Source organism: Chinchilla lanigera, unplaced genomic scaffold (genome assembly GCF_000276665.1).
Source record: "Chinchilla lanigera isolate Chin_1 unplaced genomic scaffold, ChiLan1.0 scaffold00002, whole genome shotgun sequence".
Classification (NCBI taxonomy): Eukaryota; Metazoa; Chordata; class Mammalia; order Rodentia; family Chinchillidae; genus Chinchilla; species Chinchilla lanigera.
In genome coordinates, this window is record NW_004955403.1 from 54,243,245 (window position 1) to 54,267,754 (window position 24,510).

Sequence of the window (24,510 nt, forward strand, 5' to 3'; positions counted from 1 at the left end):
ATCCAAGAATCCAACACTTTAATATATAAGGATATTTAACAGCATCTCAATGAGAAATTTCTTCTGAGCCCCACAGAATGCAAAGTCTTAACACTGTGAAAAGAACCTTTAAAGATACCTAGAGAAATTCCTTTCCATATGTACCTCTGGGGTACAGGCAAGACACACCCAAGTTCTGCAAAAATGAATCCTGCTGAGCCTCTGCAGACTCATCTGTCAGAATAACAAACTTTCTTTGTTAACTTGGGGAAAAGGGAAAACTGAATAATGCTCAACAGCTAATGTGCAAGTTTTTCCATTATCATTATTGTAGAAACAACTAAATAAGAGTTTTCTATATACAAAATAGTTTTAACATTATATAATTTCCCAGTGGGAGTTATCTGTATCCTTTGAATTCCTTGATATTTTACATAGATCATTTTGATCATATCTTCCTACTTGTCTAACCTTTATGGAAAGAGTAGAGCTTCCTCCTAATATTATGTCATTGTGTCTATTTCAGCACTCGGATGTGGGAGATTACTGGAAAATGGATGGCTGAAAGGACAGCCAGCTAGGTCTTCCTCAGCCTTCTCTCCTCCAGGCCAGCCTTCCTGTTGAGGCTGTCCCACCCATACTGAGCTGGGAAGCTTGCTTGCAGTCATAATGCCCAGGGAGTAGGACAGATTCTTTGGGGGAGGAGGGCTGAACCATGCTTCTGAATATATTTGTGGATTATGTGAATTGCCAAAAAGTACAATAATGCCTTAATTTAAAATATTTAAGGAATGCATGTATACCTACATTGCTACCATAATTTACACTCACTCTTGAATGAATACCCAGGATATGCAAAATACTATACATCAAACAATATTAAAGTGTCTATGATTGCCTAAGTTCATTTGTTATAAACCTCATACAAAAACATTTTTAACTGATTCCTCATGCTGCTTTCAGTGAGATACCAAAGCAGCTGCAAATCCATATAGTTACAAATCCAATTTAAAATAAAAAGTAATTACTTTAGGATTATGAATTATGAATGTGTCTTTTACAATTAATGGCAGCGTTTTTGCCTGTAGTTTTCTACCGCAGTGACATTCTAAGTAAACCCCACGCTGAACCCAGTTGTCACCCCCCTCGGTAGACACTCCTAGTCCATCATGGCATTTCTCCTCAGAGCCTCACAGTCCTCCCAACCTAGAGCTGCAGGCAGTGCCACAGCTGTCAAGTTGGCATGGGTGTACTTGTCATGTGTCAGACTGATCCATTACAATGAAACTTCGTAATAATGGCTACACTACAGTTTGGAGGCTTTGGTAGATTGTGCGATATGAATATAGGTGTTAGTTCACTCCTATCAAAAACATTCCAGGAGTGGTCAACCACGTTAACAGGCACCATAGTCCAGAGACAATGCCACAGCCCATAGGCCCTGTACTGAATGCTTTCCTTCTAGAATGAGTGAGAGAAATGAGCTACAACCAGTGACATCACCAGCTGCTTAAGCAGCATGTCAGCATCTCATTGATTATATTCACAAACTCAAGGAGGACAGATTCACTTACACACGCAGGGACATCTCCTACCCACACGGGTTGGGCACACCCATCTATGGGCAGAAGCGAATATCCCAGGAGTGACATCCAATAGCCATAAGATAAAATGCATGTTCAAAGGGTATCTAGTACCCTGAGGCTAACAATAAGTTTACAGAAACTTGCCCTGAGAATACTGTCTGCCTTTTATTAGAACTTTTCATATAACGGAAGGCAGACAACTAAGCAGCAGAGACTGGGACTTCAATAACTACCTCTTTGGTGGACTGTTTCCTATCTGCTTGCTGACAAATATTCAACAAATGTCTGTACCTGAAACTTGTCTCCATGAAGATCTGGTAGATGGTGTTGGTAAGACAGCTAACTATCTTCCATATCCAGCAGCTGGTGACAACCGTCTTTGATTTGCACTCATGGTTTGCACTAGTTAGCTTTCCCATCACTGAGACGTCATACCCAAATCCATGAATCAGAGATTTAATCTGGCTCAGTTTCGTGGGATTCAGTTCACGGTCAGGTGCCCCCAAGGCAAAACATCATGGCAGAAGAACGCGGTAGGGCAGAGGTGCTTAGCTCATGGCAGCCAGGAAACAGAGAAGGGAATAGCACCAGAGAGAAGGGACTAGGAACCAGATATAGCACACAAAGTTGTGTCTCCTTGTCCCACCCAAACGCGCCCAAAAGCACACTTTACTAATCTGCTAGGCATTCTTAATCCAACCAACTTGATGGATCTCAGGATTAATGGTCACACAGTTGGACATGTCCACACTGCTTAGAGGCCAACATATATCTGTAAGATGCTGACATGTGAAATCCCATCACACAGCACCGAAGAAAATCTGTAATAACACATTCACAATGGGGCCATAATTCATGTCTTGTGCTAGGCGGCTTAGACCACCAGTGGTATGCACACATCTGTCCCACTCAGCATCTTTATTAATTTTACCAGTAAAAAGACCAACAAAGTGATTAGATCTGTTCTTAGCAGTGGTACCGCCACTGGATGAAACTCATTCATACACTATTGGTGGTTCAAGCCGGTGGGAATGTATTAAACCAATGACAGTGGAGTGGGGGAAGGACCTGTTTCCACTGGTGGTCACATGGTTCCTGAGAAAACCCTTTTTCCTCTTTATTAGTGAGAGGGAACTGGGCCCCCAGCCATGCCCCAGCCAACTCAGGATGACAACTGGTTCTATCTATGTGGCAGTTCAAAGTGACCCCAGGTAGTTTAACAGTTGCAGTCAGCAGTGTCAGAACAGGAGAGGGATTATTTCAATAAAATATCAAGCTTTATGCACTGTCAAAAGTTACAAAAAACGGTCTCCTTTCTCATGTGCATTTGCTGTGGACATTTTTTCCTGAGCTCAGACAGTTTCCAGCAGCATTTCCAGGGCTGATGCGAGAACCAAGGGACTTCCATAATGTAAAATCCCCGTGTGCAAAATTGAAGGGCTTCCACTGAGCTTTCAATTGCAGTGACTAATCAGCACATTGGAAGGCACCAACAATCCAACAGAATTCTGTAAATACCTTCTAAGCAATGAATATGATGAGAACCCTCTGCTCATGAACTGCTACGAGGCTGTGACATTTACTATGTGAAAAGACATCTTCAGAGACGAAATACATAAAATCTCACTACAGAAGAATTATTCATCAGCATTCATGAAATTAATTTTGGTAAAGGAAATGCTCAATTTGAACCTCAGTTAAGTGAAATGTAATTTTCTCTTTCCCCTAAGAATTCTATTATTCTCAGTACTAGACCTGAATCTCAAAACTCTCAAAACTTTTACTCAATCTTTACTTCCTTCAATATATATTTTGTAAAAGTGTCTTATTTACTTTTCTGTTGTTGGGGCTGGGGATTTAGCTCAGCGGCAAAGCGCCTGCCTGGCAAGCGCAAGGTTGTGAGTTCGGTTCCCGGTACCGGAGAAAAACCAAAAAAAAAAAAAAAACTTATGAATACTTTTCTGTTATTGCTGAGACAATATACTCAATGCCCCAAATTAAGGAAGGAAAGGTTTATTTAGCTCAGTTTGTGGTGGTTTCACTCTGCAAAGCAACAGGAGCAAAAGGGAGGGGCCAGCCTCTTTCCCTCCCTTGTATGCAAGCTGCCGGCCCTAGGGTGGGTGCAGCACTCACACCACCAATCCTAGCACTAGACAATGAACCAATCACAAACTCTAGATTCAGCCACCTCTGAACATCCTGCCCCCCATGACTGCATCAGGCTTTGCGGGGGGCTAGATCCAGACATGAAACATGTCTTATTCCTATCACTTCATTATCTACACAAGTATCTACATACCTCGATTTGGCCCGCAAAATGTAGTCTTTACTACCTGGCCCATAACAGAAATAGGCTATACTAAAAAGTGAAATGAATCTATTGATTCAAATATATCAGAAATATTAAGTAAAAAATTTTGAGGCACTAGCATAATGTAAGTCCATGTGTGCACAAGTAGCCCATAAACGATGCTTGCTGTGACACGTGTGCCCACACGCACCGATGTCTGGAAGGACACACTGCTGATTGTGATTGCTTCCAGTGGCAAACACTCTAAACCACAACTTTTTCAAGTATCCAGGGTTACATTCACAGCAAATTGATTTGGTCTCCCCTGGCTCAAAATCCCAAGTGGCTTTTGAACACACTGGAAAACTAATCAAAACAACCTGTGCCTTAGTGGGGACAGAGGGCACTGATCACAGATCCCCCCCACCTTCCGCTCCAGGGCTTTCTGCTACACTGGCCCCTTCTGCCTGTGGGCTTCTGCCTACTTAAGGACTCCCGTACCTGCCTGACCTTGCACTGAAGCGTGATTTCAGCAGTGGTCACAGGCCTCTTCTCTACCACCTCACAGAAGCCTCCTCCCCTTCACCTCTGCCCTTCTCCCACTCGCTCACCGCTCCCCGCTGACCCATGTGATGTAAGCATCTGCCCCGCCTGCCCCAGGAACGCACCTCCCGGGGCGGAGCCTACACTGCTCCTCACAAACCAGAAAGACACCTGAGTCAGGAGAGGCAGACTATTTTATAGCTTTACCTGCTGGGAGGAAGGGTAAGGAATGTGATGTAGGAAGATTGTGTTCTTTTAACAGTCTTTGTTACAATGGGAATGAATGTACTTGAGTACTGCTTATAAAACTGGGAATAAAAATGTAAAAAAAAAAAAATACTTAAAGATTATTTTAAAAATTAAGTCTCCTTCCATTCCTGTTGTTATATTTATTACTGAATCGGTAATTTGTTCTGGAAACCTTTATTACACACTGTGCTGGGGACAACAGCAACAACTGCAAGGCACTGGCAACAAAAATTGACTTTTATTCCAGCAGGGGAGAGCAGAGAGGTCTGGCTGCACGTACCGAGCAGTCGTCCATGCTCTGAAGTCCTGGTAGGTAGGGAGCTTCCAGGTAAACTGAAGAAGGCTTTCTAGTTTCATCTACGGTAGATTTGCTGAGCGCCAGGGGACAATTTAAAACATCAATGAAAGGGGCTAGATCTAGGCTGGGCAACACAAAGGTTTCTCTTGGGGACGACATGAACTATGGCAGACGACTGCAGAGGATGGCCTGTGCCAGGGCGAACGGAAGACCCCATCTGAGTCACGCCGAGTCACGCCGGGGCCTGGCCCGCACCCGCGACGGCTCTGCCACGGGATCTCCACGCGCTTTTCCTCTCCACCAGGTCAGTGCGGCCTCGCGCCCTCCTCCACTCTGCCAGGGGCCCGGGCTATGGACACAGAGGGCGCGGTCCTGGAATGGGGAGTGCAGCGCCTTCGAGACCACCCACTCCCGACCACAGCAAGACCGAGAGGGCCACACTGGGGGAAACCAGGCTCCCCTCCCGCACGGTCATGTCACCAAAAGCTTAAAACACACACTGGAGAAATCTGAGAATGCGGGCTCTAAAACCCGGGTATTCTGAACTTATGGAAACAATTCTGCACTCATGCTGCTTAATACTTTAGCACCAACGTCATTTCACAAATATTTTTAAAACACATTAGGCCTAATGTAACGTAGTTTTTTGTCAATTTTAACATGTTCAGAAAGCTAAGATATAAAAAGTAGGCTTTAAAAAGTGTTTTAATCTTTTTGTGAGATAATTTTGGGGTGTTTATGCTCAAGGAAGAGGTATGTAATATGTGCCTAATTATTTTAACCCCCAAGACTTCTTTATCTTGAAAATGGTGGTTACAATCATTTGAAGAGTAGAGAAAACTGGTCCTCTTCTTTTTTGTGTGATTTGACAGTACTTGGGATCGAATCCAGACCTTCACCCTGAGCTACGTCCTCAGCCCTTTAAAAATTATTTATAGTATTTCTACTTGAGACAGGGTCTCACTAAGTCACTAAGGCTAGGCTTGCACCTTTGATCTTCCTGTCTCAGCCTCCAGAGTGCTGAGATTACAGGTATGTGCCACCACACTCAACTTTTATTCAAATTTTAACCAAATTTTCAGATCAATACTGTCAAAGCTCAAGATTTCTTTAACTTTGCCAGAACCTAAGTGCAAAATGTTTTTTATTATTGCTACTTTTGCTGCAATTATTAAAATTATATAGTTCATTATTATATGTTCAATAAATAAGTCATTGTAATGTGTATAGTTAAAGATAGGAGTAAAATAAATTAAGTGACATGCCTAAAGCAAAGCCAAACAAGTGCTATTCGAAATGAACTTTCTACTGGAGGAAAATGCTTTAAAAATACTTCCTTTCCGGTACATGCCTATAATCCCAGCACTTGGGAGGCTGAGGCAGGAGGATTGTTGTGGGTTTGAGACCAGCTTGGGCCACAGAGTAAGTTCAAGGCCAGCCTGAACTGCATAGTGAGACCCTGCCTCGAAAAAAAGACAAAAAAAACCCCCATTTTCTTACATTTAACATTACCCAGAGTTTCTTCAAAAATTATTGATAAGAAGATATATCAAAATTTACTTTTTCATACAACCTCTTTCTAGAAATAATCAGGGGCTCATCTTAATTTCTCTTTAATATACACAGCCTCACTAGCATGACCCCAGGTCTGAAGGGCCCCACCTGTGGCCTCCGCACACGTGGCCACGTCATGTTGAAGGGCTGGGCTGGCCAGGAAAAGACTCTGCTCTAGCTCCTGTTCAGAGAGTGCACTGCTGACTTTCTGTAAGACTGAGAAGGCAAGAGGGAAATGTAGCCCTAAGAATATGATCAATAAGCCTAGACCTCTCACAGGGCAACAAGCTATCTAACCCTAACGAATTACCACACATATTTTTAAAAATTAGAAAGTACTGGGGGAAGGAAAATACATTATGAAGAACCTGTGATGCATTTAAAATGTGGATTGCTACGATGTGTTCGTGTAACAGAGATACTGGGAAAACGAGATCGACATACTTCCACTGTATCCCAGGGCTAGGTTTTCCTTCTCTTCCTCCGCAGACTGCACCCCTCTGAGCCGCAGCTCACACTCCTGTGTGTGCCCCACAGGGGACTTCGGCACTGCAGCAGCAGGGCCCTCTTTCTGGGTGCTTCTCCCGCCAGCCAGTCCTCTCTCTGCTCTAATCCCCTGCACGGGGGAGCAGCTGCCCTCCTGCTCTGGACCAGCAGGGTTGGGGGTGGTGTGGGGACAGCGACTTCCTGCGGGCCCTGCATCTTCTCCCTGGGGACACTCGGCCTGCCCAATGTGCCCAGGGTTTTTCTCGGCAGCAGGTGTGTCCTCCGTAGCCATGCACACAGGTGTCCGGAGGCTGGAGGCAGCTCTTGCCGCCAAACTGCCAGTGCTGACAGATCTTGGTTTCTCCCCAATGCAAGACAGGTCAGACGTTTCTAGGATACTCGCTCTCTCCCTCTGGGAAAGGCTTCTGCAGCCGATGTGGGCAGGGCCTGCTGATGGCTGAGGCCCAGGAGGACAGTGCCCTGAGATCCTTTCCTGGAGGTTCTCGGGGGAGAAGTAATCCTCATAAGAGGATGCGGCACTGTCCGGAGTCCCCACATCAGACAAGGACGGGAACTGCAGGCCACGTCCGGACCTGAGCAGCTGCACGTGGGGCACCGCAGGCCTCCGGCTGCTGCTCCCCCTCCTCCTCGGCGTTTCTCTTAGCGGTGACCACAGATCTGCTGGCACCCTTTTCCTCTTTGCGGAGGGGCTTCTGGATGCTGAGTGCAGCCGGAGACGCGCTCCGCTTGCAGGTGTCTCAGGACAGGGGCTACTTTTCTCCTCTCCCATCTCAGACGCCCCTGCAGCCTGCTCTCTGTCTGGGCTGAGCACGTCACCGCCTGGGTCTCTCAGCCGGCTGACTTCTTCCTCTGGAAGATCACTTGTGTGTTTCTGGGGATTTAACGCACTGAGGCAGCTGGCCGATGCTAGTGAGTGAGTGTGGCTTGTGTCCAGCGCAGGTAAGGAACCGCACGTGTCACTTTTCATTTCCTTAACAGATTCTCCCAATATCCTCTCCTGATTTCCACAGAGCTCATCCAAAGATGAGTGTGAACCGCCAGCAAAGGGTTCATCTGGAAAATATTAACAAAGAATTAACTGCAAAATACTTACATGATAAACAGAGTCTGCAGTCTTCAATAAAACAACACTTTTCTAGCACAGCTATCAGTCAAGAACAGTACTGACCCAATTCTGGGTCTCGTTTCCTTTCAGGGCATCCTCACGGCCTGCAGTTTCAGCCAGGGAATCTGGGCTTCTGCACAGGAGCAGGGAGAAGCTCTGAGAGCTCTATGCATATTTCCCTAGGAAGGTGTGCTTTATCTACAGCTTTTCAGCAAACTCTCCGGTATGTTCAAGGTAAGAACTACTGCCTTACACAATCTAGGCCGAGCTCTGGTCTTCCACAAAACGTGCCCCCAGTTAGTAGAGCTCATCTTTACTTTCCCAACCTTCTGGTTAAGTCCTTATACTAATACTCCAAGTGAGCCACGTGGGGACCCTTATTGCTGCTGCTGCTTTCCTAACAGCACTTTCCCAATGCCAAGCACTCTGAACACAGTTCTTTTTCCTCACTACTAACTCAGACCCTCCTGCAGCCCGGGTCAGAAAATGACTAGGAATCTGCAATAACTGGAGGAAAGTTACGACTTATCACAGTAAGTCAGTCTAGGGGCCACATGAAAAAACACAAGAACGTGTACACTGACCTCACTCGGTCACACGCTCGCCTGTGCTTCATACGCTGAGCGAGGTGATGCTTACTTAGCTCTGACTGCTCCCTATTCTGCTGTTTAAAGTGCACACAGATGGGTTCATATGAGGCCACAAGAATTGTAAATGTGAGCACCTGATTCCACAGTGAGCAAACAAATGCGGGAGGAAAGCACAGGAGCCAGAGGGGAGACAGCTCAGGAATTTCTATGTGTTCATTTTATTACAACACCAGGTTTCAGAAAAACCCTTTGAATTCTAATTTAGCCCAGTTGCTGGAATCATGTGACATAACACGAAATTCTAAATAAAACAATCATTTGATTCTCGTATCTTAAATGTAATGCCAGGATAACAGTAATTTTACCTGCACACAAGATATCCCGGGAAACATTCGAAGGTGCTTCACACAGAGTGTCATCTGGGTTCTCCTGAGCTTGCTCGGTCCTCTGGGAAGCTGACAAGAGAATTGCAACATCTCAGACTTCAGGGCTTTCCAGAGGATAAGACAATGGTGTGCCGACCCATTACATTTCAGGCGTACTGCAGACTGGACCCAGAGCTATAACCCCCAGCCCCTTCTGTTCATTCTGAGGCAGGCCTCCCTCGTCTTACATAACATATACACATTAACTTATGTATTTTTTCTGCTACATATTTCAGACTTAACACAAAACAGCAAGCACAAAGAAAAGCTTTAGGACAATCTAGTACATATAAAATCAGAAAATACCTCTATTAATGATATTACTTAAAAAGCATAAATGATAGAACCACAAAAGTCACAGGGGCCCTGAAAAGCTAACTTGCCTGCGAATCTGGTCAGAAGTATAACTAAGGCAAACACATGAATTCTGCTGGTCTTCCAGCCTGATAACCGTGCTCTTTCTTCAAGGAAGCTCCCACTGGTCACCTTCCTAACTGGAGCAGGGGTTCTTGGCGAGGCGGCTGTGGGCCCCCACAGATGTCTGGTAATGTCGGGAGACATTTTTGATGTCACAAGGGGAGGGGATGGTGAGGCACGGTATTGACAGAGTCCCCAAACAAGAAGCTATCCAGCCCAAAAGGCAATGGTGCTGAGGGTGAGAACCCTAGAGGGCTCACAGAAAACATCCAGTGAGTTTAACACAGAAGGCTGCGTGCATCAACATTAAATGTGAGGCATGTGACACATGGAAACAAAAGAAGTACACGGATCGCACACCCAAAAGTACTTTTTAAAGACTCAAAAGGAAACCTTTCTGACAACGCTTGACCAAACCCCTGTAAAAATAAGGTAACTGTGGGTAAGGAAGGTGAGCACACGCTGAATGCAGCTCAGTGGAAAGCAATGGGATCAATGAGCTGAAGGTAAATTCGTGCACATGCAGAACGATGTGTCAGAAGTTTCCACTCCACCTGGGACCAAGCTGGTGCGTCCCAGACCCAGTCTCAGCTCTCTCTGAACAACAGAACTCTGACTGCATCCTAGTAAAGCCTGCATTCAGCCTGCTGGTTACCTGGAGTGGCTGCAGACAAGGTCCGGCCCTGCAATGAGGCAGGATTATGGATGGGCGGTCTGGAAAGACTGTGCAAGGGGCTTGCTGGGTGCAAGGCACCAAGCAAAACACAAACATAGGGACCTGGATTCCTAAAAACACCTGGCACAGCCTGCCACCCCTGGCTGCCCGCTTCTGGACTCAACATACAGCGAGATGCAATCTTACCTAAGTTACAGTTTTTCTGTTTGTTACACACACCTAAAACTGACCGGTACCAGTGTCCATTTGTATTATATAAAATATGGATGCAAGATACATTATACTGCCTTAACAGATCAGAAAGAAATGAAAAAGCTCTCACAAATCAGAAAAAAATGAAAAATATAACAGGTAGATAGACAAAGAAATAAAATCCACAGAGACAATTACTGATAATTACTGTTATATTTAGCAAGTCACAATCATATGAAGATATTCGACTTTACTAATAATCGAAGCAAATTAAATGTAAAGGCTTTCAATCTTTAGATTTCTTTCAGATTAAAAAAGTCAAGGCTAATGTCATCAACTTCTCCAAGTATGGAGAAAGTGGGTTTTTTTAGAACTGGTGAACGGCATCTCTGGCTCAAATTTTTTGAAGGGTAATTTATACATTAAAACTTTAAATCATCTGTATGAATGAATATTGAAATACATGATGCATGCAGAAATATAAGGGTTTATGGTACAGACACAGGGAAAGGGTTAAACACAAATGCAAACACCACAGTCCAATTTAAGTGAAAACAAAATGCACCTCTACACAGAAACCCAACCCGTGTCATTTCCATGTACAGAGCGAATGATACTCTCCACATGATCTAGAACAACAAGTTAAAATAGAGGCCACGCTCCAGCAGGGGAAAAGAATTATGTGGGAGTCAAGCTAAAGTTTATTAGTTACACTGTTAGATGTTCAATTATTAGTTAAGTAGTTAAAAATATTTTAAAAAATCATAAACTGATACATTAGCTACATTATTCCAGAGTAAATTCTTTCAAAAGAACAATGTGACTAACTTTTTAAAAAAGAAAAAATATTCCAGTGATATTAAAAAATGACAAAGGAGCTCTGACGAGGATTTTAAACTGGACAACACTATATATTCCAATGTAAGCTTCAAAAATCTTCATGAAACATATGACTTTCTGGAATAAATATTAGTAAAGTCTTCACTGAAATATCAAAAAACAATAAAAATGTCTACAAAAAGAAAAAAATCTTCCCACAATCACTTATTCACACATTTGCACTATTCTCATTTTACAAACCCATCACTTACAGGTCGGGGAAAGATGTTCCCTTTTCTCCTTCATCTCCTGCAATCTCTTCTCCATTGTGTGCTGGTGACCACCGACTTTAATTGAGGAACTGTATGTCAATGAGTCGCAAGACTCAAATAAGAAAACAGGCATGTTGTCATCTGAAAACAGACAAAAATTCAACTGTAGCCTCAAGGAAATGCTTTCCTGTCTCCGCAGCGTGACTTCTCTCAGGGACACCCACCCCGTAGCCTTCCTTAGCCAGCTCTGCCTACCACCTGGGTGACCCCTGACGCTAGCACCCCCCTGCTGCACACCATTCTGCCATCTCATCTCACCTACCCAGGTGAAGATGGCACCAGTGTCCTTACATCATGAAGACACCAGAAACAGAAGTTACCCCACTACAAGAAGCTGCAAAGCCAGAACGCCACGTGGCTCCTAGATGTGACGCTCCTAGATGTGACATGAGCCAGGTGTTGGAGCTCGCCCCTACTAACTACCGCTCACAGCTGAGCACGCACCCACTCCCACATGCAACCCCGTTACATAAGGTGGGGTCCAGCGTTGTCCCACATCATCAAAAGACTACATTATCTAAGATTTGTCTATTTCAGGTAACAAAACAAAAAGACCAAGTATGTGCACAGTCAAGATGAACACCGTCAAGAAACAGATGGGATTTACGTCAGTAAGGCTGATCAGATACTATTTTTCTTTAACAATCACCCCTAACAACAAAAAGTTCCACCTATGTGATGTCTGATGAGGACTGCGGTCCGTGAGCTCCCTGTGCCGCTCCATCGGGCCCCTCACCAGGCCTCTGCGGCTCCCGGGACAGTGCTCTCCTGCCTGGCCTCACCCCACGCTGCCTTCCTTAGCCAGCCTGGCCACCAGCCAGTAGGTCAGCCGAGCGGACGCGGCTACAACAGGAAGGCACCAGGGCGCTTGCACTCTTACCTAGAGCTGTCCTTTGTCTCTGTAGCTGTGCAGTCATTTTCTCAAATTTCCTTTGAAGTCTTTTATCATTTTCTGGTGTTTTAGGAATAAAATCTTTGGGCTGCATGCACTTACGCTGTGCAGAAAGGATATAAAAATTTAATAATGCCACATTACAATAAAAAACTTTTTTATACACTTCTCTTATCTTTTAAACAATAAAAAGAGGTGTTTTTTGCACTATTTATGACCTGGTAGCATTTGTTTTCATGCCATGTTTTTAAAAAGCAGAATTTGCAAGATTAAATAAAGGCTGTGTCCTAAGTAATTGTTTTCTAAGACATTTTCAGGATGTCAACATCTTCAGTCTCCACCAAACATCTTAGAACTATCCTTTCTACCATTCTTGGCTATTCGCACATCATCTTCCCTCCAAAATCATGACGTAAGTAATAAAATACAAAAGCAATTATCTCAGAATTACCAAAGAGAAGAACCATTATTTAATCACACCTTCTTGTCTGTAAGTCACAGCAGCCCACTCAGCCCAAACCTGCTCAAAGCCTGCGCAACCTGGACCGCTGTCCACTGGAGTCCTGGTCTCATGTCTAAAGGACTGAGCTCAGAGAAAAGGGAGGGAGCAACTCCGCCAACGCACCGCTCTGTTCAGAGCTGTCTGTCTCCTTCCCCTTGCTGGCCTGTGTTACCGACTCTGCTGTGTGCTCCCAGCGGGGACCCCACAGAAGTGTGCCTTCTGCTGCGTGCTCTCTGGGTTGAGGGTGAAGCGACAGTACAACTTGCTCATCTGGAAACCAGTCTAACTTCCTAACGACAGGACTTCTTTTCACCCTTTCTGACTATGCCCAGGCTTGTGCTCCTGACTCAGAATACCAGTCCCTCCCTCTCCCTCTCTGTCATTAACTGATGTGTCAGGCCTTCACCCTGCAACCTATTCAGAGCCTGGCCACTATGCAGCTCGTCATCTAGTTTCACTAAGGACTCGACACTGCATTCTGAAGTAAACGCCAAAGCATCTGAAGGTTGCCTAGTCTTTGGGCAACTTTTAGGTTTCCCGAGGCCAACAAGTCTCTTTCATATTTTACAGGACATCGAAGTATTCACAGGCTACAGCAGTAGTGGCGAACCTTTCAGAGCTTTCAATGACAACGAACAGCCCACCGTAGCACATGTGCCACAGGTTCATCACCAGTGGGCTGAAGAAATCTCTGGTTACCTGAAACTACCAGGAATGAATACGGTAATTTTCATATAGAAGATAACTCCTGGAAAATATTCTAAAATGATTTCCTAAGAATAAAAAAATAAAAGTCAATAAATTAATAATTACCACGGTTTACACTGAGATTGCACACTTACCTTTTTTCTCATCAGGCTTAGTATGTGCTCACTGGGGCCAGTTGCTGGGAATAAGGACTCATCAGCACGCACACCAGCTGCCCTGCACCTGCGTAAGCAAGGTGAAGAGTCTGCTAAGCACTGTTCTCTCCCAGACTCACACAGAGAGTCAAATCTACACACGTATCAGGTGGCACCTTAGGAAATCCTTGAGTAGATCATAATAGATATTTCTTTTAAAATACATGTGTTTAATCCCAAATGTAGAAAGTCAATGTAGACTTTCTCAAATCTTTTCCACATAGTTTTTTTTTTTTAAAGCATAACAGCAGAAAAGACAGGGAGGTATAGGATGTACAATTTTTACACAGCAATTTTAGATCCATACTTCAAAATTACCAGGACATGCTACTCACAAAGGTAAAATTAGATGCTATTAAATATACACAGCAACGGTAAAAGACCTTAACACGGGTAGTCAGAGTAGGGAGGGACCTAACGAAATTAAAGCCAAGGACTATTGCTCTTCCAAAGCCAGGCTTGGCTTTGTGCATCTGTCTTTGCCAGGCTCTGTGTGCCTCTCCACACTTGTGTCCTACACCTGCCTAACTGCCTCTCCTTACACTGCTCCCCTTTCAGTCCTGGCATCCCCTCACCGTTACCTCCTGGCAAGCGTTCAGCCACCAAATCTAATAATGCACTCATTTTCCAATGATTTATAGCCTCTGGCTTCTCCTCTTCCATTTCAGCATGTATTACTCAATGATTACTCTCAGGACACTTACTCATCTTTCCCCACCAGGTCAAAACATTCCACTACTCCCATGATGACAGAAGCAACTCACATGTCTGCTGTTTTCATGATACGGCCCTTAACTACATTTTCCACTATCCTTCATAACACTACCCATGCTCAACATCTAAAATGCAGACAGACTTGAAAAAGAAATCAGAACACGGTTCAGTGATAGTTCATATTGATACTTACCTTAACTATACAAGGTAAGAGTAAAAAGGCTGTAACGGGGGCAAGTCAGAGCAAGGAGGGATACGTGTTGTGGAGGGATACTCCACGACGTGGCAAGAACGGAAGGGAAGTTTCAGAGATGAGCATGTACGATTCAGCATAGTAACTGACAACAGTGGGCATGGCCAGGAGGACTCCACAGTGCTCAGAGAATCCCTGGCATCCCTGCCACCCTTCCGAGGGTGTGAGACACTGAAGCTATTTTCATAACAAGCCAAACATTTTCTTTTCTCTTTCTATGAACACAAGATGTTTATGGAAACCAAGAGGGGTGTGCTACCCTAACAAACTGCACCCAGAGGCAGATGTGAGAGCAACTATCCCCTAGGAGGGCAGCACAGAGAAATGTGCAAACCTGCAAGTAAAACAGCAGAAACTGCAGTACGAGAAGTGCAACTAGGCAGGGCTGGGCCAGGTGGAGCACACTGGGTGCCAGCCCTGTCTTGGTTCCGGCCAGGATGGGTCTGGGAGCACAGGACTGCACAGAACGCAGCAGAGCACCTTGGCTGGGGCAGCACAGTGCGCTGGGACTCACACTGGATCGAATGAATGAATGAAGGAATGAATGACTGGCGAGCAGCAGGATTGCTGAGGAGCTGTGCCAGGGTAGCAAAAAATAGCCTTCCAGCCTGGACACTTCAGTTTCTTAGTTGCCCAGGTCATAGTTCCTGTTCCAATTCTGGGTGCTCCTGTCTCTTAGAAACGGCTGGTCACTGTGATGCATAGCTGGTCACTATGATCCACACTGTATAAACCAACCCCCAACCGACCAGCCATTCTGCCTCCGTACTTCCTGCTTGCTTATCTCACACAAGCCCTACACCACCAGAGATCAGGGCCTGATATTCTGGGAATGATCCCGATCAGGGCCCGTTGGCATAAATAAATCTGCCTCCAAATCCTGGTTGTTGCTTTGGTGTCTCTGCTTGCTGCTGCACCAGTCCCAAGGAGGAGCTAGGACCCTGGTGCAGCCCCAGCTAGGGAAGGTGTGAGGGAAGCGTGGGAGGTGCCCGAGGCACAGCCCCGGGAGGACAGCTCCAGCCGGGGCAAGGAGACCCACCCCTGGGCACTGCAGTGACAGGGTGGGAGATGCTGACAACTCAGCAGAGGCTCTGGGCTGGGGGAGGGGGTGACTGAGCAATACTTAGGGAATAAAAACAGAAAGTCCTTGACCTCTGGCTAAATCTAGTACAATAAACATATTATTTTCTCTTGCCCCTCAAAACCCCAATAAAATGACAGTGAAGGAAAACAGAATGACATAAACCACCAAAAATAAAGACTAGATAAGAGCTATCTGAGGAACTGAAAGCAAACAAATAAAAAGGAAACCCCAGCGGGGCCAGGGGCATAGGGAAGTCCACAGGGAGGCCCCAGCCAGAGCCCCCTAGCCCCTGAGGGTGCGTCAGGTGTGGAGACTCACAAGGCGTGAGGGCAGGGAGCCAGCCCCACGTGCCCACTTCCCCACCACCAGGGCTGCGAAGTCCAGCCAGGCAGCGTGCCAGTGTCAGACAGCTGGACCAGCACTCTGACTGCAGGACAATCCGGTGTTCCTCACTGAGTGTCTACATGCACATCCCCGTGGTGACACGTCTTTGACCAGAGAAAGGAAGGGAGTGCTGTGCACGTGACAACAGATGGACCTTGCTAAGAGCCAGCACAAGGGCAGCACGTTGCATGTCTCCACTTACACGAAGTGCCCAGAAAAAGCCCAGCGTCAGAGCTGGTCCCGCAGTCACTTGGCCTGGGAACAGGGGGCGTGATGGTCGCAGGGTACAAGGCTTGGAGGTGGAGAAACTGCTGTAAAGTTGTGGAGATGGCAGCATAACTATGAATATGTTTAAATCTCTTACTTAAAATGGGAAAATGCCATGGTATGCAATTATATCTCAGAACACTCAGAAACAGAGAAAATACAGGCACTGCTACACCCCCACTCCAAAAAAAGGCCTCTTTGAGTCTTTTTTGTGTTGCTCAAGTTCAACACATGGAATGCCAAGCGTTGGTGAAGAGGTGGCAGAAACGGAGCACTCAAGCACTACCGGTTGGAATGTGAAACCGCCCACCCCAGACCCAAGAGTGGGTAATGACTGGAGAGATGGGAACACAGACACCAACACTGGTGTCCATAGCAGCTGCACCCATAATCACCAGGAAAGGAGAACTATCCAAACTTTCCATCTATGGTGAATGCAGGACCAGTTGTGCTATATGCATGCAACAGAATACCATCTAGCTATAAAAAGGAAATAAAACTATTGCTGTATACAACAACATGGATACACCTAAAGGAAAAAGAAAATCACACCGAATAGGCAGAAGCCAGATGCAAAAACAGTGCACGCTGCAGGATCCACTGCATGAATCCAGAATGCCAGGCTCGCCTGCAGCCAGAGGCCAGACCAGCGGACTGTCCAGGGCAGGAGCTGGGGTGGTGATGGAGACCACCATGACGCGGCTCTGAGCAGGATTCAGTATTATCCAATTGGCTTTTCATGTTTACTTGGGAGTTGTCTGAAGCTTCAAGGCTGATTTTAAGAAACAAGCCACTTGCCTAAGCCTGTGGGAAGAAGTGTCCAGTTGCGGGTGAGCAGGGCACTGGCCCCAACGAAGGAAATGGGAAACCAGCAGAGGGAGCGCATGACAACCAGCAGGGAAGTGTTCCTCTGCTGTGCCTCCTTCTAGACACTGGAAATCATGCATTTTTAACCCTGGACAGTCTTTCCCAGTTCCTCCTCATTGACCATTTACCACTCATACTAGTAAGGAAACAGCAAGAGGAAGAGGACAGCTGGGAGGCAGCTGCACAGAAGATGTGACAGACAGAAGAACCTGGGTGGCGTGCTGTCACAGGCACAGTATTAAGAGCACCGGCCTTCAGGATGAGGTTCAGCCCGCCTGTGATGAGCGTCACCGTGACCTGTGGATGGGCACCACCTTTTCCTCCTCTTTCATAACGGAGAGCACAGCTGACACACCATTTGCCAAATCATGGCAGCTGATTTACAGGAAGCCTGCTTTATGGTAAGCCTCCAGAAAGGTTCAATTCAACTCAGCAAAACTGTCTGACAAAACTGAAGTAAGTATAACAGCTATGTTCTGTCCCCTTGGAGAATAAGCTTCCCAACATTACTTATCAGAGCGGGAGGATGGGAAGATGCGGAGAGATACACTCCCTAAATCCCATCTGCTTGGGTTCAGACATTCCCACAATGAAGAAGTGTGCAGGTAACGTAAAACACTGCACGTTAACCACCTGCACGCTGCCACACATGGCAGAGCTGAAACTGCTATGTGAAAACATGTTTAAAAGGTGCCCAGTCAAAGTGTGCTGAATAGATTAAAAAAAAACTCCCTGTTTGACTTCAATTTTTCCTCAGAAATATAAACTATATTAGCCCTCCACCTAGTGGTCAAAAGGAGAAGTGTTTCAAGGATACCCTGGACACACAGCTAACTTGCGGGCCTGCAATTTCCAGCTGCTGCTCCTTCAGGCCCCGAGGAGCGAGCACCCCTCTCTAGGGGAAGGCCCTGCTCCGATGAGCTCCGCACCCGGGCCTCCCAAGCACACCTTGGGCCCCAGGGTCAGGACCACCTCCAATCAGGGGGCCCTTCGCTTTCTCCTGCCAGCCCACGAACCCCGTCTGCTCAGCAAGTGCATGAATCTCCTCCAGACCCTCGAATCCATCTGCTCTCCGGCAACCGTCTCCCCTCCAGCCACCCCCGCCCACCCGGAAGGGCCTCCTTACGACAGGTCACTGCTGTGCCCAGAACTGAGGAGTGGGGACAGGTCCAGCGCGTGCGGCACGGACCGGGGTGTGTGGTGAGGAGGACAGATGCTGAGAGGCTCGCGGGACACCACCACCCCAAACGGGGGCGTCACCTATCACGGATCAGCAATCTCAGCAGTGCCAGCCACCGTCGCCCAACCTACGGAGACAAAGGGCGGCCCAGGAGCCAGCTGCGCCCTGCTGAAGAGCCGGCCCGAGGACGCGGTGGTCAGCAGGAGCCCAGCGCAGCCGGGGGTCGCACGTGTGGGTCTCTCAGGCCAGAAACGCAGGGCAGCGCTTCAATCCGATGGTGACTGTTCACAATACTGAAGTTTATGATCAACTCCAAGAGAACCTGGAGGCGAGAGCCACGCTGGCCTTTATATCCTTCACCTGTATTTTTTAAATCCAATATAAAAATTTGTACTCTCCAAAGGAAATGTCAGAATTCTACCAGTGGTCCTACACAACTGGCTCTTTCTCCCGGCAGAGCAGGACTCTAGTGACACCTAGCGGCCACATGCTCTTAGTTCTCAGCGTGTGGAGACCCAGGAACACAGGGCAGGAGTAGAGCAGGGCGGGTAGCAACACGGAAAAGTCCGTCTGGCTCTCACCTCGGGCCTGTGGGAGAAAGTGCAAGCTCACCACAGGTCAGCAATGCAAATGAAAACACGTTATTTCACACCCACAAATGTGGGAGGAAAGGTACTAACACTGGGGTCCCTTTGTACTGCTGTAAAGATGGTAAAGCAGCACATTCTAGGAGCGACTCTGCAGCATTTATCACACACTTTGTGTGCAAACCCTATGTACTAGGAAACCCACTGCTGGAATTTAAACCTATGGAAAGGCTAAAACATACAGAAGAGTCGTGTACGGAGAGGCACAATGCCCTACTATTTCTGACTGGAAAAATTTTTTTTAAAAAACCCTACTTTTTTATACCCACAGATCAGTTACATGAATTACTGAACATCTATTACAAAAGGTATACACAGATACATAAAAACCAGTGGGACAGATGTCTATGTACAAACATGGAAGGATGTGCTCTAAAACATAGTTAACTAAAAAGATGATGTGTTGTACTACAAGAATTAAAATCTAATTCTTTACATGGACCATATAAAATACAAACCTATAAAAGTGCACGTATGCACATTTATGCCTTCATTAGTGAAAGTCTGAAACTGTGTACCCTAAATTCTCCACAGTGGGTCTCTCTGTGTAGGAAAAGAAAGCTAAGGCAAGAGATAGATCAGGGGAGGATTTTTCACTTGAAAAAGAACGGCAGTGGCCTGGTCTGCATCGCCCCCACACCCTCCTCAAGAAACAAAAAGTGGAAAAGGCACTTAAAGGACCCACGTGACCTACTCTTGCTGATGCACACATTCAGTGAACTCTGAGCAGAGAAAGAATTCCTATTCCACTGCGGCTGCAAGTGCGTGGGTGCAGAGTGCAGGGAAAACAGGCTGAAGGCTGCACAGAGCAGAGGGCCCGACACCAGGCACTGTCCCAGACACTGGGCAGCACAGGGAGATGGTCTGTTACAAGGTGCACAGTCCCACGAGAGCTCTGCTCTAGGAAGGGACCTGGATGGACAGGACCCGAGCTGACAGGCTGTAGGGTAGCATGTGGCGCAAGGAGGAAAACGAAAATATGTAAGAGTTACAGAGAGCGGCGCCATGCTGTCACAGGACGGCATGGATGCTGCTGAGGATGTTCCGTTGTTTGATGCGGAGGAAGAGACAGCTAATGGACCAAAAAGAGCCCAAATCAGACACCCAGTGCCATCATTTTTCGGTTTGTCCTTTCGAGGCAGTGCGATTCCAGTCCATCTTCTGTGTGACCTGCTCAGCCGCAGCTGTGCTGCCTGCATGGGGACCCTTATCTTCTTGTTGTCAGGTGACTCTCGGCAATGAAGAACGTCACAGGTATACTCATGGCTGCCCGACGCTGGTGCAGTCACACTGATGAGGGTGGAAAGAGCCAGTGGGTATCTGAGTCCAGGAAGGCAACTTCTCAAGAGAGTAAGTGCTGCAGAGGCTGAATCAAGAATATTTTGGTCGGGACTCATTGCCTGGCCAGTGCTGTGGGTGACATTTGCCTTCAGTGCTCTCTTCCCCTTCAGAGAGAAGTGGCTGGCGATGGTTATCACGGGTGTGGAGCTCCAAGGTGCCAACCTGTATGACTACATCAGCTGTAAGGTGGGCAGCAGGACGGATTTAACCAGCATGGCTACCTCGTATCTTGGGAAGCAGTTTTTAAGACAAAACACTGGAGATGACCAGACTTCCTGAGTAAAGAGAAATCTTCCGTGTTCTGTTCCCTTGGGGAACATCTGAAGAGATTCTTGACTCTGAACTGCTTAGAGGCCCATCCATGTTGCAAAGAGGAGTGTTGAGTTTGTTATTCTGCTTAAAAACTATTTAAAAAAGGAAACAGGTTTCATATTGTTCTTCTTTCCAGTGGTTGGGGCTAGAAAAGTATAGTATCAGACACACTGTCACTATTTGTTTCATGGTCTGTATGTGTATATACAGCCATGTAATAGCAGTATATCCCAAACTGATATATTCGTGGCACATCTTTACAATTTGATCCATAGCACAGGAGGGTGTTCTTAAGCTGTTTCACAGCTGTTGCAATATGTGTGTTTACATACTATTTCTGTAGATTATTTTCAGAAGTAAGTTTTGGTTCCATGTAAAAGTGAGTACTTTGGTTTATATATGACTTTTAAAAGTTTCATTTTTAGTATGTACTTCATGGTGAAATTTCTTCTTAGAAATACACAGAAGCAGGTAAAAACAAAATTCAGGCCAGCAGTGTTAACTAATTTCTAAAATTGTGTGTGTATTTTTATTTTGAGACCAACAATATCTAAACAGAATCTTCACAGCTTATGTTTAAGGTGTACCCAGACATTGCTTGCATCTGATGAGCACTGAACAAAATGCTAAATGCATACTGTGGTAATAGCTGGAGACTTCAACACCCACTTCTCCTGGTGGGCATACAGCCGGACAGAGGGTAAGACAGAACAGAAAACTTAAAAATCAGCAGGACCCAACTAGACCTAACAGACACCTATTCACAGAACACTGGATTCAGTAACAGAATACACATTCATTTCCAATGCGTATTTAATATTCTCCTGGGTGCACCATATATTAGGTCCTAAAACAAATTCTAAATGACTGGAATTGTCTTTTCAAATTTACAAACATGGAAAAACTAGGTAAGAAGCACCCTGTCTTAGTCACATTCCTCATCACTGCGACACAACACCCGACAACCACAACTTAAGGAGGAGAGGTTTATTTTGGCTCCGTTTCACAATGATGCTCAGTTCACAGTTGGCTCAAATGCAGGAAGTGCACAGTGCATGGGGAGGAGAGCTGCTCACACCATGGCAGCCAGGGAGCAGAGAGAGAAGGTGGCTGTGGGGGGGAGACACGCCCTTCCAGATCCTACACTGCAGTGACCTGCCTCCTCCAAAAAACCATCCATGGGTACAGTGCCACCATAATCCAATCAGCTTCCAAAAGCCCAGTCTTTGAACACAGGAACTTTTTTTGGGGGCATTCCAGATTCCAACCCTCACACTGCTAAATAGCCACTGGATCAAAGAAGAAATCACAAAGAAAATTAGAAAATAAAAGAAAAATTAAAAAAAAACAGGAAAGAATGTTTTGTGAGCTGTAGCTAAAGTAGTGCTTAGCAAGAAATTTATTTTTGTAAACACAGATTAAGCTTCTTTAACCCAAAAACCTCAAGCTTTTGAGGTGAAGACCTAATAGCATAAACTGATTCTATACTTAACATGATGAGTCACACTCAAGCTGCAGGTACAGTAAAAATTACAAAGTGGAGCTGAACTCTGGACGAACTGTGTAGACTTGAGTCCCATCCCCAAGATAATTCATTGTGTACATGCAAAACAATTGTTTCCAAATGTGTTCCAAAACACAAACTCCAAAAAGCTTCTATCTCAAACACTTCAGATAAGGAATACTCATCTTCTACTAAAAAAAAAGCAATCAATAATCTAATCTTCCACCTCTAGAAACTAGACAAAGTGCAAACTGACTCCAAAGCAAGCAGAAGAAAATCATAGTAGAGATTACAATGAAAATAAGTAAAAATCAATAAAAGGATCTTCCAATGATCAAAACTGACAAGCCTTTAGCTCGTCTGACCAAGACAGAGAAGAGGGAGCCTGAAGCCGAGAACGATACTCCTGACCTCATGGAGTAACAGGCTGAGAGCACGGGGAGCAAGCGCTCACCAACAGGGCAACCTGGACCACTGCAGAGCTTAGGAAGATGCACACTACTCACACCAGCTCACAGAGAAGCCAAAACCTAAGCAGAGCTTAAAAAAGGATGGAGCTAACAACCAAAATAGAAAAGAAAGCCAGGAGAGATGTCTTCACTGATCAATCCTACCAAATGTTCAAAGAAAAAAATAATGTATCAATCCTTTATAACTCTTCAAAAACTGAAGAACACATCCCAGGAATGGAAGTACTGCTCCAATACCAAAGTCAGGAAAGTTATCAAGGGAAAACTAGACCAATACCTCTATGAACACAGATAGACAGCAAATTAAAATATGGGCAAAGGAAGGTACACAAATGACCAAAAGGTAATGAACAAGCTGTTGTTGTCAGGATTTACAAGGGAAACAATTTAATATAGGACACATAATTTATATGATTATTTTATAATAGTGACCCAAATGTCAAGTACAAAGGAGTGCAGAAAATCTGTCCACACACTAAAGATCAAAAGAATCCAGCTGAGGGCCTAGGTCCCACGGCAATGTCCTGAGTCCAGTTTTAGACCTACAGTCTATGACAATGCCCCTGACCAGTGCAACTAGGGGCCTAGGGCCCATGATAATGTCTCATACAGGTCTGTTTCACGGATCTGCACTGGGAAGGCCCAAAGGTCAGTGGTGGAAGCTAGAAAGTCTGGGCCAGCAGGGTGAAGGATCTGTGCTGCAACAAGGAAGCAATGCTCAAGGTAAGGACAAGAGCTCTCCGTGAGGTACCACAGCCATCTTCAGCAGAGGAAAACCAGAGCGATACACTTCTACAGGAGAACCAACAGCACACCATCTCCCTCTCCAGAAAAGTTAATAATATGCGTTAGAATCCCTATCACTAAAAGTTGTTAAATTTTTAAAATGCTAAGTGCTTTGGTTTTAAAAGCCAACAGATCAAAGAATCTCAAATAGGAAAGGAGGATGTGAGGATGATCTGCCTGGACACCGGGCATCCCACTGATCTCCAGTGCTGACTCGGCTGCTCTGCCTGGCCAGATGGGTGTCCCCTTCCTCCCTCACTGCTCCATGTACATCCCTCTCGAAGTTGTATGCTCACTCAGTCAGAGAGGGTGACCACTCTCAATAGAGGAGGACCGTCTCCTCAGCAAGGGTATAGGAGGAGCTGTGCTCCCCTGCTAGAACTCCACACAAGCTCTCTAGGGACTGAAACGGCACAGACACAAAGGGTACAGGAAGCTGTGTCCTAGGTGCCTAAAAACACACTGCTCGGGAGCCTCTGCTGGGCAATGAGTGCCTGCAGTCTAACCAAAGGGGGCAGGTGAGACTATGGTCATCCCTGTTAGATCATCCTTATTCTAAGACACAAACCACCCGGACTAAAGGAGACTAAAGAAATAGGAAGTTTAGGCACACTTTAGGATCTGGAGCTGGAGAGACAAAAGTATGCTAGAACAACAACCTGAAGGTCCACTGGTAAATTCTTAAGCCTTCCTAGCCACATTTGCAGATGGAATTTGCAAAGAGGAACAAGAATTTTCATTTTTAGATGAAACAGTTCTCCTGCTATGGTTTGGGTGAGTACCCTGCAAAGGCCAGATGCTGGAGGTTTGGTCCCTGAGATGATGCTACTAGGAGGCATGTCT

The 24,510-nt window shown here is 45.8% G+C and overlaps 1 protein-coding gene and 1 pseudogene across 7 annotated transcripts in view; one reads left to right on the plus strand and one right to left on the minus strand.

Moving 5' to 3' along the window:
• Positions 1-24,510, minus strand: part of Mcph1 (microcephalin 1) — a gene marked incomplete at its 5' end in the record, with an annotated part of 129,748 nt that overhangs the window by 99,791 nt on the left and 5,447 nt on the right. For 6 of the 7 annotated variants that reach the window (XM_013514643.1, XM_013514640.1, XM_013514630.1 and 3 more), the window contains 5 exon segments: positions 6,944-8,059; positions 9,067-9,156; positions 11,503-11,643; positions 12,443-12,557; positions 13,799-13,886. In XM_013514643.1, the coding sequence (XP_013370097.1) occupies positions 6,944-8,059; positions 9,067-9,156; positions 11,503-11,643; positions 12,443-12,557; positions 13,799-13,886 (1,550 nt within the window). 7 annotated transcript variants of the gene reach the window in all.
• Positions 19,564-21,046, plus strand: LOC102010540 (annotated as a pseudogene).